The sequence below is a fragment of the Urocampus carinirostris genome, chromosome 18 (genome assembly GCF_059441175.1).
Source record: "Urocampus carinirostris isolate Australia breed hairy pipefish chromosome 18, RoL_Ucar_1.0, whole genome shotgun sequence".
In the NCBI taxonomy this organism is placed as follows: Eukaryota; Metazoa; Chordata; class Actinopteri; order Syngnathiformes; family Syngnathidae; genus Urocampus; species Urocampus carinirostris.
The window spans coordinates 23,726,166-23,741,563 of record NC_142366.1 but is presented as its reverse complement, the minus strand read 5'-3'; the positions used below and the strand labels follow the sequence as shown (position 1 = coordinate 23,741,563).

The 15,398-nt window shown below is 41.6% G+C and overlaps 1 protein-coding gene and 1 long non-coding RNA gene across 2 annotated transcripts in view; one reads left to right on the top strand and one right to left on the bottom strand.

The window, feature by feature from the left end:
- prkdc (protein kinase, DNA-activated, catalytic subunit) overlaps positions 1–15,398 on the top strand; it is a 45,834-nt gene that overhangs the window by 13,485 nt on the left and 16,951 nt on the right. Inside the window, exons 35-60 of the mRNA XM_088321853.1 lie at positions 1,039–1,182; positions 1,262–1,438; positions 2,195–2,383; positions 4,256–4,360; positions 4,614–4,781; positions 4,871–4,998; positions 5,115–5,322; positions 5,433–5,611; positions 5,694–5,862; positions 5,946–6,011; positions 6,080–6,143; positions 6,249–6,394; positions 6,468–6,608; positions 6,667–6,786; positions 7,456–7,599; positions 7,711–7,862; positions 7,948–8,079; positions 9,181–9,319; positions 9,408–9,532; positions 9,613–9,762; positions 10,815–10,988; positions 11,962–12,060; positions 12,131–12,341; positions 12,422–12,596; positions 13,991–14,191; positions 14,265–14,380. Coding sequence (XP_088177979.1) covers positions 1,039–1,182; positions 1,262–1,438; positions 2,195–2,383; positions 4,256–4,360; positions 4,614–4,781; positions 4,871–4,998; positions 5,115–5,322; positions 5,433–5,611; positions 5,694–5,862; positions 5,946–6,011; positions 6,080–6,143; positions 6,249–6,394; positions 6,468–6,608; positions 6,667–6,786; positions 7,456–7,599; positions 7,711–7,862; positions 7,948–8,079; positions 9,181–9,319; positions 9,408–9,532; positions 9,613–9,762; positions 10,815–10,988; positions 11,962–12,060; positions 12,131–12,341; positions 12,422–12,596; positions 13,991–14,191; positions 14,265–14,380 — 3,822 coding nt within the window. The remainder of the gene's footprint in view (positions 1–1,038; positions 1,183–1,261; positions 1,439–2,194; positions 2,384–4,255; positions 4,361–4,613; positions 4,782–4,870; positions 4,999–5,114; positions 5,323–5,432; positions 5,612–5,693; positions 5,863–5,945; positions 6,012–6,079; positions 6,144–6,248; positions 6,395–6,467; positions 6,609–6,666; positions 6,787–7,455; positions 7,600–7,710; positions 7,863–7,947; positions 8,080–9,180; positions 9,320–9,407; positions 9,533–9,612; positions 9,763–10,814; positions 10,989–11,961; positions 12,061–12,130; positions 12,342–12,421; positions 12,597–13,990; positions 14,192–14,264; positions 14,381–15,398) is intronic.
- On the bottom strand, positions 4,202–10,934 carry LOC148348690 (uncharacterized). Its single transcript, XR_015847500.1, has 5 exons — positions 10,870–10,934; positions 9,389–9,452; positions 9,199–9,278; positions 7,392–8,058; positions 4,202–4,930 (listed from the first exon to the last, which is right to left on the bottom strand). It is a non-coding gene; the product is annotated as an uncharacterized LOC148348690 (long non-coding RNA).

Below are 15,398 nucleotides of genomic sequence, written 5' to 3'. Positions count from 1 at the left end.
ATTGTTCTTAATTGAAGGAATGCTCACATTCTATATCGTACAAAATGTGAGAAACTACATGTTTATTGCATAATACCTCTATATATAGCAATTATTTTCCAATGTAATCCGTTTTGAAGACAGTCTGTCTTGTCTTTGATCTCCTGAGCTCTGACGTCATGTGACTACAGCACTCTAGCAAGCCAGTCGGTTTACCTGTTAATTACTCGAAGTGTTTTAAGCCAAGTTTGGGTAGTTTATGTGGAGAATGCCTAGATGTTTTGTCGCAGGTTGTGCAGCGATGTTGGAACAAAGCGGTCAAAAAGGGGCCACCTGGCAAAAAAATCACACAGAGAGCTAACAGGGTCTAACCCAGCCTGGGACGGGGGCAGGCTAGCCGGCCGCTTAAAATTGCCAACCGGGAGCGATCGGCGGAAAAACGGGAGGCTGGCTGACCAAAACCATGCAGGAATCAGCCAATAGAAAAAAAGATGATGGCAACAAACACAAAACTAGCTGGGTAACAAACAAAGAGTACAGCAGGCCAGCCAGCTAGCCGACAGCTAACGGGGCTTACCTGGAAGCCTTCGGGAGCCTCCACGCTAACAAGGAAGCTATCTGGACAGTATTATATTGATTGCAAGACACGCGGTGAAAAACACAAAGGAAAAGTCACGATCGAATACCTAAAAGGAGGCAAAAGCAAAAAAGGAACACATGCTGTACATGACGGCAGGTAAGCTTACCCCAAGCAGTATTCCCCCAGTGACACAGGAAGCAAAGTTCCAATTGCTCCAAACAGAAATGAGCGCTATGCATTCGCTGATATCTACAATCGACGTCTGTTTTTAACGGGACCCGCCATTGTTTTGAAACCTAGTTGTCTTCTGGTGACGTCACAGCTCTAGGGGGTCTGAAGTCAAACGGTCAACTTTTAGTATTCATTTCTCAAGATCCGTAGCACCTGGAATATTATGGAACATATCTGCATGATTGTGAGCAGGAACTCTACATATATTGTGCCTAATTAAAACAAATGTTTTTATTAATCCCCTAAAGGATGCGGATCCTGCTAAATCCCTTCTAATGACGGTGTATAACGGCATAGCACCCGGTGAAAGGAAGTCTCTTCCATCCTTGGATATCAATTCTAAGAAGCTTGCCGAGGGTCTGCTTCAACTTGCCTTTTCTCTTACTGAAATGGTCTGTGCAGTGATCTTTGTGTTACCACATTTTAGTGTGGTGGTGGGATTACCTTCTGATCTGGTTTGTTTGACTATAGGGTGAGCAGCTACTGGACATTCTACTGACTGGAAGTCATTGTCAGAGCTTCCTGAGCTTCTCACACGCAGAGTACTTCTACAGCCTCTTTCCAACAGCGATCAACCTTGAGCTGCTTCGAAATATGAATACGACGGTTCCTCGTCTCATGATGGCCTCCTCTCTCAACCCCAGCATGGTCAGTAGTTACCGTATTTTCACACTCATAAGAGACATTTAAGTCTCCAATTTCATTCAAAATTTTTATTGGACCGCGGCTTCTCTCATAAAATGTATGATATGTGGCCCGCCAATTATGTTGACTGCGGTACAAAGTGAATTTGTACCCAATTTCTTTTTTTTAAATCACCGTTTCACCAGAAGATGGAAGTACCCCTTTGGCCACCTTGCCCTTGTGACATCCGGTGACAATTTTAGCCCACCCCATTTCCGATAATGCGACTGTAAATCGAAAAAGGAAAAGTTGACTGTGATAGCCGCTTCTTCCAGGCCAAGTGGAAATTGGGTATTTTTTCACCAAAATCTGAAACAAGTGCGTCAGCCTAATTTGCCTTGAGACTGTGGCTGTTTTCGAAGAATAGAATATCAAGAGGTACTGCTAGACAAAACATGCTTACTACAAAAGCCACCTGGAAAAAACGCTGTGAAAAGGTAAAGCAAATGGAAGCTGTTTTAACAGCACAGCAGCGCTTTTTCATAAGACCCCCCGGTCAAATGAAAATGCTACAAAGGCGGGCTACGAGGTCGCGACTCTGATCGCCGAGCAAGGGTGAATTTATGAAAGAGTGTTAAAAGAATGGCAGGCTGGATAGTTGGCCATTCAATATTTTCTGCTCACTAAATTTGACCCCCCTTTCTGAAAAAACAGGACACCCCTGTTTTAATGTATTTAACAATCTTCTAAGGACTTTTCTGCTTATCACGTTTATCTCAGGTGAGTGTGTTACTGAACGGCATGCTGGACCATAGCTTTCGAGAGCGTTCGATCCGGAAAACTCAAGGAAAACAGCTGGTTGAGGAAGTGCTCCGAGGATGGAATCGCCTGCAGTCTTGGTGGAATGGTCATGCTTCAAATCCAGAGAGCAAAACTGCTACTCTTCTCTTACTCTCCAAACTCCTTCAGGTATTCTGATGCAATAGCTTTTTTGCCCGTCTACCAATTTTTATCCAGTAGCTAAAAAAAATGAACCAAAATATTATTTCGTTTCAATCGAAGATGTAGTCATTTCACAAAAAACTAAATATTTATCAGAAAACGCACTGATCAAAATTAGACAAAAAAAATGACTTAGCCATGGAGAAAAAAAAACCCTGAAAGTTAAGAGTCAGCAACTAGTAAGGAGTGTACAGGCCTCTGCTGTGAATGACTTTAGCACATCTGGGGCCGCAGGATAGTCTTTCACACTGCTTTTGTGTGATTTTGGTCCATTCTTCTTCCTGCCTCCTTCACAGTTCGCTGATTGTAGGGTTTCTCGACCAGAACTTCGTCATGAAGGATTTTTCATAGGTTCTCTATTGGGTTGAGATAGAGACTCTTTTCACCATCAAGGAAATTCTTTACCCGTTTTTCTTTGCTACATGGAGCATTGTACTGCATAAAGTCTGCATGAATCTACTCCCTATGACCTTGTCCATTAATTACATTTGGACTTATACAAAACTAGAATGATGAAAGAGCAATCCATCTCATTTCACGTGAAGCCAATTTTTTATCCACGAAAAATATCAAAATGTTAACTCATTTTTTTAATTTTGATTGAATCTTTAAACATAATGAACTTATGATTAAGGGGGTGGTGTCATTGAAACCTGTGCGGTCCTTTGAAACATTTTGTGATTGAGGGCATCACAAAGAAATGGGACTTGACTTGACATGTGCTGTTGAAGAAGGTTCTGATGCACATTTGCATTCAAGTGGCCATTTGCTGTACAAGAGGCCCAACTACTGCTGCCCTAAACCATGACACTTTCTCCTCAACTTTTTCACATACTTTGCGTTTAGTCTTTCACCAATGTGTCGCCGGAAATAATGCTCCCGATCAGATAGATAGATAGATCGATAGATACTTTATTCATCCCTGTAGGGAAATTCACACTTCCAGCAGTATCCTTGTGTTGAAAATAGAACAATAATAAAGTAAAAGGAATATAATACAATAAGTATAATACATCAGACCCAAATACATTACATTTCTTTCATCACCGAAGTGAACTGGAAACCAGTTCTCCTCGGTCCACACAGCATGCTCCTCAACAAAGCTCAGTCTAGATTTTTTACATGTTTTGCTCACGAGAAGTGTGGTCACTGCAGCGTGGGCCTTCATTTCAAATGCTCTTAAACGACGAGACGGATCCTTACCATGTTCGGCACTGAACGGGCGAGCAATTTCACCTGCAGTGTGGAAAACGTGACCCATTGACATCCTCCGCAGTGACCTGTCCTCTCTAGCGTTTGTCTTCTGTGGACGACTTGAATGAGTTTGTAGTTTTGTAAAGATTCAATATTCTGGAAGTCACAAATTTGGATTGGTCAACTTGTTTTGCTAAGGCTGATTGGGTCATCGCTTTCGTTTTCATCCGGGCAACCTGCTGCCGGAGGCTTTCGGTCCCTTAAGGGCGGCCCACCATCTTGCAAAGTCTGTAAAACTGGCAGTAGGAATGCCAGTTAAAAAGGGGCTGACAGACAATCCAAGGAATTTAGCACCATGTGCTAGATGATCACATTTTAAGTGGGAGACACCTAAAAATGTTCTTTCATTTCGATCAGTGCATTTTTGGCAAAATACAGTTTCTTTGTGAGAAGCAATTGGTCATTTTGTGGAAAGAGTGTTGTAGTAGCATGGTATAGACACAAAAATGTCCTTAAATTTCTGAGCAGTGAAGATGGCATTTTTTCAAAATTGTTCTCTAATTTTGATCTTCAGCGTATATATTTATGTACTTGTAGAGTTAAGCCTCTGATATTATTGTTCTGTCATATTTTCCCTTTTATCAGATTGACTCATCCGTGTGCGCCAATGTCAACCACGAAGGGTTTAAGCAAGTGTTTTCTACATTTACCATGCTTCTGGTCGACATGAACTTGCCACTAAATCTCAAGGTAAAAATATCGGCAGGGTCTAATACCGTTTATTTGGGGCTGAAATGTACTGTCGTATGTACTATAAAACCACGGGATTTATTTTGGTCTTGTCAAGTATTTACAATTGTTTATTCGATAGTAAACCGGAATGATGTTTATTCTAGCAGTTTTAATTTTAATAGGGCCTATTTTTGGCAATAATTTGAAACGTAAGCATACGATACTAATGTACATACAAACAAAATGTTTTACTCCTCCCTATACTGTCTAGAGTCAAGCCCTTCTGGTATTGCCGTTTTTTACGATCCTCCCGGAAGAACCGATGGCTGAGCTGGAGAAAGCGCTCGAAAGCATGGTGGCCTCACACTTTCCGATGCAGTCGGATGAATTTGCAAAAGGCTCCCTTCGACGCAACAACTATATGGACTGTATTAGAAAGGTGAGTGCTGATTCTTGGTTGGTCAGAGTGAGATGGCTTCAACTGCCCTCAAATGTTGTTAAAAGAAAGGTTTCTTTGCTGTCCAACAGTTGCTGGATGCCCTCGAGCTTTCTCATAGTCCCCTTCTTCTCAAACTACTTGCTGGGATTCTGTGTAGAGACAGGAAGCACATCATGGAGGAACAATTTCAAACTTGCTTCCAAAGAATTGCTCAACAGTGAGTCATGATTGTATTATCGATTTTAAAAAGTGACATCGATTAACCCACAAAATTCCCAATTCATCTTCGAAGCATCAGTTTCTCATAAACCTAACCGTTCTATATGTTATCAGACCGAGCTGTGAACGGCAGTTCCAGCTGCTGCGTACAATCTACGCAGCGTTCCAGCAAGGTGACGTGCCGAGAAGCGGCGTGCTTGAGGCCATGATGGAAAGAGTCCTGCTGCCTCTCGCCTCTCACTGCAGCACTAAGACGCTCTGTGATTTTTTTGTGGCGAACGTTACGGACGTAATGGCGTTGCTTCTCAGTCGCTTCACTAAGGTTTGGTTTTAGCACTTTTTTCGTACATCATGCGCTAACCGTCGAACGATTTGCTGTGATTGCATTTTGTGTCTCGCGTGTCATCTTGTGATGCTTGCACATCGTATTAGGCAAATGAATCTGCATTCGAAATGCAACTGGTCAAGAAGAATGGCTGCTTCAAGCTGATGGAGCTTCTGTATTCCCGGCTTCCCAAAGAGGAAGTTTACTCGAAGGAGTCGCGCATCAATTGGGCTTTCTGCGGTACAGACAAAACCGAAGGGAACGAGCTATCGAAGAAACTGCTCAAGTAGGGTTCCCCCTTGACTCGTCCAGATTTTTTAGGCTGCTTTTCCGTGACTAAATAATGAAGGAAAATCCTTTTTTTTCAGGTTGTGTTTCGAAACGTTCACTGAGAATATGGCGGGAGAGACTCAACTTCTCCAGCTTAGGAGGCGTTACCACTGTGCCGCGTACAACTGTGCCATCGCTGCCATCAGCTGCAGTTTCAGCGAGCCTAAATTCTATTACGGCTTCCTCTTCAGTGATAAACCAGAAAAGGTACAGCTATACTGCCATCTGAATGTATCTGTGACAAAAATTAAATTGTCTTCCTTTTTTTTCCTATTCTTGTACTTGACCAGAACCAGTTCATTTTGGAAAATATCATTGATGTTGAAAGAAAATACAGTTTCCCAATTCTCATTGAGGTGAGTGGGGCTCTTTAGCTGGAAACATAATGAAAGATTTCATTTTAACCTTTGTATTCATAATGTAGGTTCCTCTTGAGAGGAAGAAGACGTATACCATGATTCGCCAAGATGCGAACGAGGAGAATGCAGGTGTTTGTCCTGAAGCATGTCCTCTTTACTTTTGTCTATTGTTGCTTTACTTTGCATTGTTCTAACGATACTATATCAATTGAGCATTCTTTTGTGTGTCCAAAGAGGCACCAGTATATTTGTCTTCCCAGTCCTACATGGCTGACAGCAGTCTGAGCGAGGAGATGAGCCAATTTGACTTCTCCACCGGCGTACAAAGCTTTTCCTACGGCTCCCATAAGCCTGTGGGGGAGAAATCTCCTGCAGCAAAGGTCGAGAGTTGCGATCGATGAACCTTTTTGAGCAATGTCCTGCATGTTTATTATATGACTCTTCTACATCTAGCAGAGAGATGAGGCACCTTACTCCCCGGATGCAACAGTGGACCTAGAAATGGACGACCTAAATCGGCATGAATGTATGGCGACCATGACCGCTCTCGTTGGTCACATGCAAAGAAACAACATAACACCTAAAACGGAACAGGTCGGTAAGCCACACGATTGATCGTTGAAGCGCTGATGCGATTCTTTTTGTAAAATAGGGAAACGTCCCTTGTGACCTTCCTCCTTGGATGAAATTTCTACACGGGAAACTAATGAATCCAGCCGTACCCCTGAATATCAGACTCTTTATTTCAAAACTTATCATCAACACAGAGGAGGTGAGTTTCAATTGATTTGCACAAAGAGACACACATTCCTTTTAAGTTGATCTTATATTTCTTTTTTTTTTTTTTTTTTTTTAATTCATTATTCTAAAAAAAAGGCCCTCGTTTGGCATTTAAATATCTTAAATCCGATTTTTAAAGTCTTAAAAATGTGAACACAAAGATTTTAGGATTAGGGAATTTAGTCCACATCCCGGGAGTACAAAGTATTTGTTTTTTCCAAGCATGTGTTTTTATGATGCTACACTCAAAATTGGTCGTGAATCTAGTGTCCTTTTTCATACATTATCATAAAAATACTTCATGAATGTTGCAAGAGTTCTTTGGTTTTAGTCGTTTTCTGCCAGTTTTGACTGAGGATCCATAATATACTGTAAACATCCTTTTTAATCATTTTTTTCCATCACTAAAACTTTGGAGGGTTTTTCGGATGGAAAGTTTTCAACTGGACCAAAATGTAATTTAAAAAAAATAAAACATATGTTGAAAATTGCCTCAAATTCATGTGGTATTTTTTTGTTTGTTTCGATTGTTTTTTTGTTCGACTCGGTCTTAAAATTGATTTCAAAAGGCATAAATAAGTCTTGAATTGAACTTACTTAAGCTGGAGGAACCCCGTCATCATATACGTTTCTTAATAGTTGTGTTTTTCAACTCGTGCAGGTGTTTCGGCCTTATGCCAAGCACTGGCTGGGGCCACTCCTCCAGCTGGTTGTATCCGGAAACAACGGAGGAGACGGCATCCATTTCATGGTGGTGGACATCGTGGTCACGGTGTTGTCTTGGACAAGCGTGGCCAGGCCCAAGGTCGGATACGCTCTTATCCCTCGTGAACACCATCCGAATATTTTTACAGCTGAATTGTATGACTTGTTTGGATCGCTCTCAAAACGACGCTTTTTTTGTTAATGATCACAGGGTAACGTTAGGGATGAAGTGCTCGCCAATCGTCTCTTGGAGTTTCTGATGAAACATAGCTTTCACCCGAGAAGGTCCGTGTTCCGCCATAACCTGGAGATTATTCGGACTTTGGTGGAGTGCTGGAAAGACTGTCTCTATGTACCTCATAGGTATCTTTTGGGCACCTTTGACATCAACTTTTCTTTTTTTTTTTGCAATTAAAAAAAATACTTTTCTTTTGATGGCGTCTTTTAGTCTGATATATGAGCGCTTCTGTAGCACGGACCCAGAAAGTAAAGACAACTCTGTTGGACTTCAATTGCTTGGAATCATCTTGGCCAATGACCTCCCCGTGTATGATGCCTCCTGTGGAATTCAGTATGACAGGTAGATTTATACGGAATTCAAACGATGAACACTTGAAGTAGCACAGCCGAGCCATTTGGCTTTTCTACAGGACAGCCAACTGACTGAATGAGTTTCACCACCCATCTGCAAACGAGGCAAACTCTGGTGTAATGAATGACCCTTCGCATGCTAATGTGAAAAAAAAGTTTGGTGGGGGCATAACCAGCCCATATGTTTTTAGTATTACTCTAGTTGTACTTTGGTGAAATTTTTGTAGTATTGATTTTTAGAGTATTCATCTCGTATTTTAATAGTAAATGGTCTGCATTTCTCTAGCGCTTTTCAAGTCAATGAAGAGCTCCCAAAGTGCTTTACAATGTGCTTCACACCTACCCATTCACACACACACACTCACTCACACACCAATAGGCAATAAGCCATGCAAGGCGCCTACCTGCTACCTGCCTCACTGTACTTTTATTAAGTAGTATAGTGTTTTGGATATTTTTTGTAGTATAGCTGTAGTTTTTTGTAGTAATACTGAACATTTATTTTGCAGTATTGTGAAATATTTCCACTGTGTTGTTTGTAGTATTTTCATAGGATATTTTTGTAGTATTTGTTTTATTATTTATGTAGCAGTATTTTTGTATTATAGTATTACAATAGTGGTATTTTCGTACTACCTCTGTAAAAGTATTTGGAAGTATTTTAATAATAGTATATTTGTAGTATTTCTTTAATATTTTTGTAGTATTTCTGTTGTGATATTTCTAATAGAATTGTTGTATCCTAGTAATCCTGTAGTGGTATTATTGCAGTATTTCTATTCTATTTTTTCGTATCCGAATGGAGAGAAATGAATATATGAGGTCCCTGTTTAGAAGAACTAAATTCAGTTTTGTAGTAAATTTGTAGTATTTTTGCCAACCGTCTGGATTAGTTTCACCATTGACCTGTTCACAAGCTCTTCGTGCACCACGTTCCATTCGACCGACCCCGGATTGCCGCATTTACAGAAAAATGGTACAAAATGGGTTTTTTTTAACACTAAGCTGTGTTTAAAATGAATCAATTGGAATAAGTTAATAATGGTAGTCAGTCCTTGCTAAATGTTGGTAATGATATTTTTCATTCCAGATACATCAAGTCCCTCACCAACAACATGACCTTTGTAAGGTATAAAGATGTCTACTCGGCTGCCGCTGAGATCATTGGACTCATCCTGAAAAAGATGACTGAGGAGAAAAACCAGGACGACGTTTTCCCCACTTTGCTTGTAATCACACTTCTTTATCTTTAATGAATGAATTGAATGAAAACTTCACTTGGAAAACATCGATCTTACCCTCCAACTATTCTCTCAGCAACGCCAAGAACTTCTCAATCTCGCCACAAGTCAAGTGACCAGTCTGAAGAAAAAGGAAATGAACGACAAATTCATTATCTGTGTGAACAAAGTGTCGAAACACTTTCCTGCTTTTATGGACGGGTGAGCACTACTTTGCGTGCACGCGGCCAAAACGGCATGACTGTATGACGGCGGGACGCTTTCTCGTTTGTCTTTCTCAGGTTTGTCAATCACGTCTTCTACCAGCTGCCAAAGTTGCACGGCATGCTAAAATTGAACTGTCTGGAGTGCGTCTTGAGTCGAGCGACGGTCATCCCGGACATATTTTTGCAGCTTAAAACCACTGGATTCATTCAGATCATGGGTCATAGGTAAGCAGGGTTGGGTCATTCGTTATAGTTACTCACCGCTTCTTCCCAAAAGTAACTGAGTTAGGAACTGAATTACGCTATAGTCAAAGAAACTCGTTACCAGGGAAACATACTATTTCCGTGACTTTAAAAGGAAGTTGTATGAATAAAGTATCTATCTATCTATCTATGTCAAAGAATTTGAACTTTTCTGAGCAAATGCGATACACCGTGGTGCCTACTTTGACCCGAGTTTACTTGGAAGGATGGGAATTCCGACTACTTTTAGGGAAATGTTTTTTTTCAGCTCAGCTCACGATAAACAGACGTCTCTTTTGGGTTTCAAACAGCCTTTCAGGTTGTTTATGTTGCTTTAATTCCTAAATTACCATTTTTTATAAAATGATGCAAGGAATGACTTAAAAATGTTGAAAAAAAGACAAAAATGGAAAAAAAGAAACATAAGAAAGAATACGATAAAAAAAAGCAATTAAAGAAGGGAAAAAAAATGAACTTTACAGGCTCTATAATTAAGATATTTATAAATCTACCAGAGATAAAATACAAAGGTATTTTAACCTTTTTTATGCTCAACAAAATTATGTCAACAACACAGAACGGCCCCCGAAAAAATGGTAAATTAACCAATGTTGATTGGTGGGGAGCCGGATCCTCCCCTCACTTCAAAGAGCCAGCCAATAGAGACGTTTCATTCGCAAACGACACGATTTAGGTGATGTCGAATCGGCCCTTATTCACCTTTTCTTTCGGCGCATTGTAGCTATTATAATGGCTGTCTAGCTATATGGTTGTGGCTATTTTAAACGGTGTCATGATCGTAAAAAGGCCTGAGGAGAACAACTCTGAGGCAGGCGGAAAACTGCGCTGCTAAGAACGGCGTCATTTCCGTTCTGCAGCCAAAGTAAAGCACCGCTTCTGACCGTCGGTGACAGTAGCGGCGGAAAAAATAACTCCGTTACTGAAAAAAACAATGCCGCTGTAAGTCACAATGATTTGAATTCTGACTTTCAGCATATTTCTTCCTTTATGTTTTCTCCATTTGCTGCACGAAGGGATGAGGCAATGCAGAGGGTGTGTCTCGAAATCATCCACAAAATCCTTCCTCACCTGACTCCACCTCAGCTTGAAGAGTTTCTCGGATCTGTGACCTCATTCGTTTCCCACCCTTCACCGGTGTGCCGAGAGAAAATGTATGACATTCTCATGTGGATCCAGGACAACTATAGGTATTGGATTCCGCATCCAATTTCTCGTTTTTCCTTTTTTCTGACATGTACCTTTCAACCGACAGCCTATAAGGACATCAGCTCCTATAAAATGAACTCTGAGTGAAAGTAGATGACATAAATCATACTCTTTGATCATAATAATAGTTTTGAGTTATTCTGACTCAGGGGTCAGGAACCTGTTTGACCCAAAGATCCAGAAAAGCAAAAATATTGAGATTTTTTTTTCTTGAGAGAGTCACACTGTATATTTTAAGACAAAATTCAATAAAACCGCTGAACCCACTCTCCAAACAAAAGCTCATTCTTCAGCACATTTTATTTCACTGGGTGATGTTTGATGATTCGATCAAATCTATGAAATAATAATGCCATATCAATAGAAATATACCTCTTAAAGTTTGACCCCCTCTCGCAGTTACTTAAGAGTGTTGAGGCTCATTTAAATGTCATTTTTGTCCTAAATAATGGTTTAAAAAAAAGTGCAAGCAAAGTTCACCTGTAAAAATGTCTCAAAATACTGCAAATGAGGATACCAACATATTTGCCAGCAGTGCAGACGGCGTTGGGCAGGGAGAGCACGCGACCTGTTTTGTGTATTAACTCCGCTTATTCCTACTGCTCACCCAGTCAAATTGCTCATGGGTAAAAAATTGTTTTTGGTTTGTTTGTTTTTCTCAACAATGAAAATAGATTGTTTGATAATCTTCCATCTTAAGGTTTATTTAGCGATTTACTGGCACAACGTGTTTGCTCGTGTGACACTTTGACTGTGAATTGTAGTTTAAATTGTGTCCTGTATAGACTGGACCAAGCCCCATACCAGGTTAGTTTAGTCTCTGCTTCGCACGTATGGCTATCGTAGCAATCGTTTCCAATAGACTAAATAATTGCATAAGGTCCATTTTATCTCCAAGCCATATGTACTCATGCAACTCTCCTGCTCAGACTGCTTCACTGTTTTCTTCTCTAGTGATGAAAAAAGCATGGCAGACGGCACGTCACTTGAAGTGTTCAACACGGCTAAAGAGACACTGCTTCAAGGATTGTCGGAAGAGAACCAAAGTCTTCAGTAAGTATCGAGTATCTCAGATGTTTTTTCCACTTTAGGGCAAAATCAACTCTTTCTGCTATTATTTTAGGCTCCAGGTTCGTAATTTCTGGAGTAAGGAAAAGCGTCTGCCGACCGCAACTCTAGACCGAATGTTGACGGTGCTTCATTCAATGTATTCCGCTCAAATTGAGAGATGTTTCTTAAGCCTGGCAACCAATCTCTTGTTGGAAATGACTAGTCAGAGTCCTGACTTCAAACGAAATCTATTTGAGTATCCTCTCTCAGAGTGCACATTCCAGGTCGGTTGGTTGTTTTTTTCGTATCGCATTTAAGAAATTTTGCTGTATCAGACTGATCCCGATCTTCTTCTGCCCAATAGGATTATTTCATCGATTCCAACTGGCGCTCCCGGAATACGGTGATGACGCCAATGTTTGTGGAAACTCAGAGCTCTCAAGGACCTGAGAGTGTGTCATTTTCCCAATCGGGAGCCACGAAGGGGAAGATCCGAGCCACTCAGGTCTCACTTCAGTTTACTCAAACCCAAGTACCAGGTAATTCTAATGAATAATCATTTTTCACGTTTGTGTACGACGTGGATATTATGCTAAAAGTCAACCGATTATTATTAAGTCACAGATACGGCCGCTTGAGACTCCATCTCTTTTGCTCTTACAAACCCTCTTCCCTCCACTACGACCAGGCCCCGGGGCAGCTCGGACAGAGGCCTCTGTGGTTTTCGTCCGGGCCGTGGAACAATGGACCAGCTCTACAGACTCTGCAGGGTCCTCGAGGGCGCACGGGAGTTTGCCCATCCGGTCTACGTGTGGTTTGTGGACTCGGAGAAGGCATTCGACCGTGTCTCTCGGGAAGCCCTGTGTGGGGGGTGTTTCGGGAGTAGGGGGTACCGCACAAAGTCGGATTTGTTTCTAGTGGGAGTTGGACTCCGCCAGGGCTGCCTTCTCTCACCGATTCTGTTCATAATTTTTATGGACAGAATTTCTAGGCGGAGCCTTGCTGGGAAAGGGGCTCCGGTTTGGGGGCCTCGGCATTGCATCTCTACTTTTTGCAGATGATGTGTTGCTGTTGGCTTCCTCAGGCTGTGATGTTCAGCTCTCACCGGACCGATTCGACGCTAAGTGTGAAGCGGCCGGGATAAAAATCAGCACCTTCGAGTCTGAGACCGTGGTTCTCAGCTGTAAAAGGGTGGCTTTCTCCTTCCGGGTTGGGGATATGGGATCCTCCCCCGAGTGGAGGAGTTCAAGTATCCCGGGGTCTTGTTCACAAGTGAGGGTGGGATGGAACTGGAGATCGACAGACAGATCGGTGCAGCATCTGCCGTCATGCTGACCCTGTTCCGGTTTGTCGTGGTGAAGAGGGAGCTGAGCCCAAAGGCAAAGCTCTCGATCTACTGGTCCATCTACGTTCCTACCCTCACCTATGGTCATGAACTTTGGGTCATGACCGAAAGAACACGATCCCGGATATAAGTGGCCGAAATGAGTTTCCTCCGCAGGGTGGCTGGGCTCTCCCTTAGAGATAAGGTGAGAAGCTCAGACATCCGGGAGGGACTCTGTGTAAAGCCACTGCTCCTCTGCATCGAGAGGAGCCAGTTGAGGTGGCTCGGGCATCTGATAATAACGCCTACTGGACGGCTAGGGAGGTCTGGGCTTCCCTGCTGCTGAGACCCGATCCTGGATATGCGGAAGAAAATGGATAGATGGTTTCAGAGAGCAATTAGAAGTTTGATTTACATTTAGAAAACATCTACTTTGTTTCTTTTTCATTATTAAAAATGTCTCATGTCAATGTCTAAGCTTTTAGAGCAAACGAATATCAGCTCAAAATATCGGTTATCGGCCTCTTAATTCGAATCATCCGTATCGTCCTTGAAAAATGCTATCCCTAACGCTAACGGGTGGATATTCCTTGTTTATGACTCGGGCAGGTCGACACGCGGCATACAACTGGCTTACCGGCAGCAGCGTGGACACGTTGGCGGAGTATTCGGTATCTGAATCTGCGTCCTCCTTGATGGTCTTTGAGAAGAAAGCTGCGAGGCAAAGTACGGCGAGACGTCCGGTAGGAGAAAGCTTCGGGCGGGGGCGCCTCACCGCATCAAAGGATGAGGTGGACACTCGTGCCAAAGGTCAGTCAAAGTTTTAGATGGTGACATCAGGATGAGGTTGAAAAATGGGGCGTATTGTGGGTCTTGTCAGCAGGCGAGAATGAAAAACGCCAGAGAATCTTACGGTTAAGACGCAGATTTCTCAAAGACCAGGAGGAGGAAAGCTTGGTTTTTGCACAAAAAGAGGTCCAAAGACAAAAGCAATTGAAGGTAGGTTTTTAGCATATGTTAACATACAATAATGATTATTTTTATGCACACTGTCAAAATAGTCCCAACATTTTTGGGATTCCCTTATTTATGCTTCATGTACATTGTGAATACGCAACTAAGAAGCAAAATAATGTGATGATATTACAGTATTGTATTGTCCGGACCATAAGTCGCCTTCTGCTCTTAGGCTGCATATTTCATTATTTGCAGCTTGAAATCTGCAAAATGTGATTTTCTTTTCGGAAGCATTTTTGTTGTTTTTCCCTATTTTATCTGTAGACAGAATCATTTTCCCCGTTGCTAGGAAAGAAATAAAAACTTTTCAATATTCATAAAAAATTCTTCGCTTTGCATTTGTGGCAATAGTAGCAATCATCAATACACTAAATAATTGCTAAAGTCCGTTTTTATCTCCAAGCCATACGTGCTCATTATAAGACACCTATATGACTCGCGAGCCATAGGTTCCCGACTTTCCTGCTTATTTCCTGGGTAGGGTTACTTGAACTGGATTAGTTTCAATGACTTTTGGATGACTCCAATACCAAATATGCAAATAAAAGACAAAAGAAACTAAATATGAATAAAATGACTCCATTTTGTGCAGGCTTGGGGAGTAACGGAACGGCAAAAATGATGTTGGCAAGCTGTTTGGATTGATTTTCATTTTGTTTCTGTCGCATTTTATGTTAGAGAGATCAAAGGGATCAAAGCCAGGAGAGAAAGCTCACCACGTGTTGTGAGTCATCATTTGATTCATATTTAGTTTCTTTTGTCTTTTATGAGCATATTTGCTATTGGAGTCATCCAAAAGTCATTGAAAGTAATCCAGTTCAAGTAACCCTACCCAACCCTGATTACAGGTATACATATACAATTGTTGAATGCTATCCTTGTCCCCCGGGTTTTTATTAATCATCCAATATAAGCCTGCAACAACAAATCAGTTATCAAAAGCATTGGCAACTCGTTAGACCAACGAGTTATTATATCACGTGATTTATGATCCACTAAG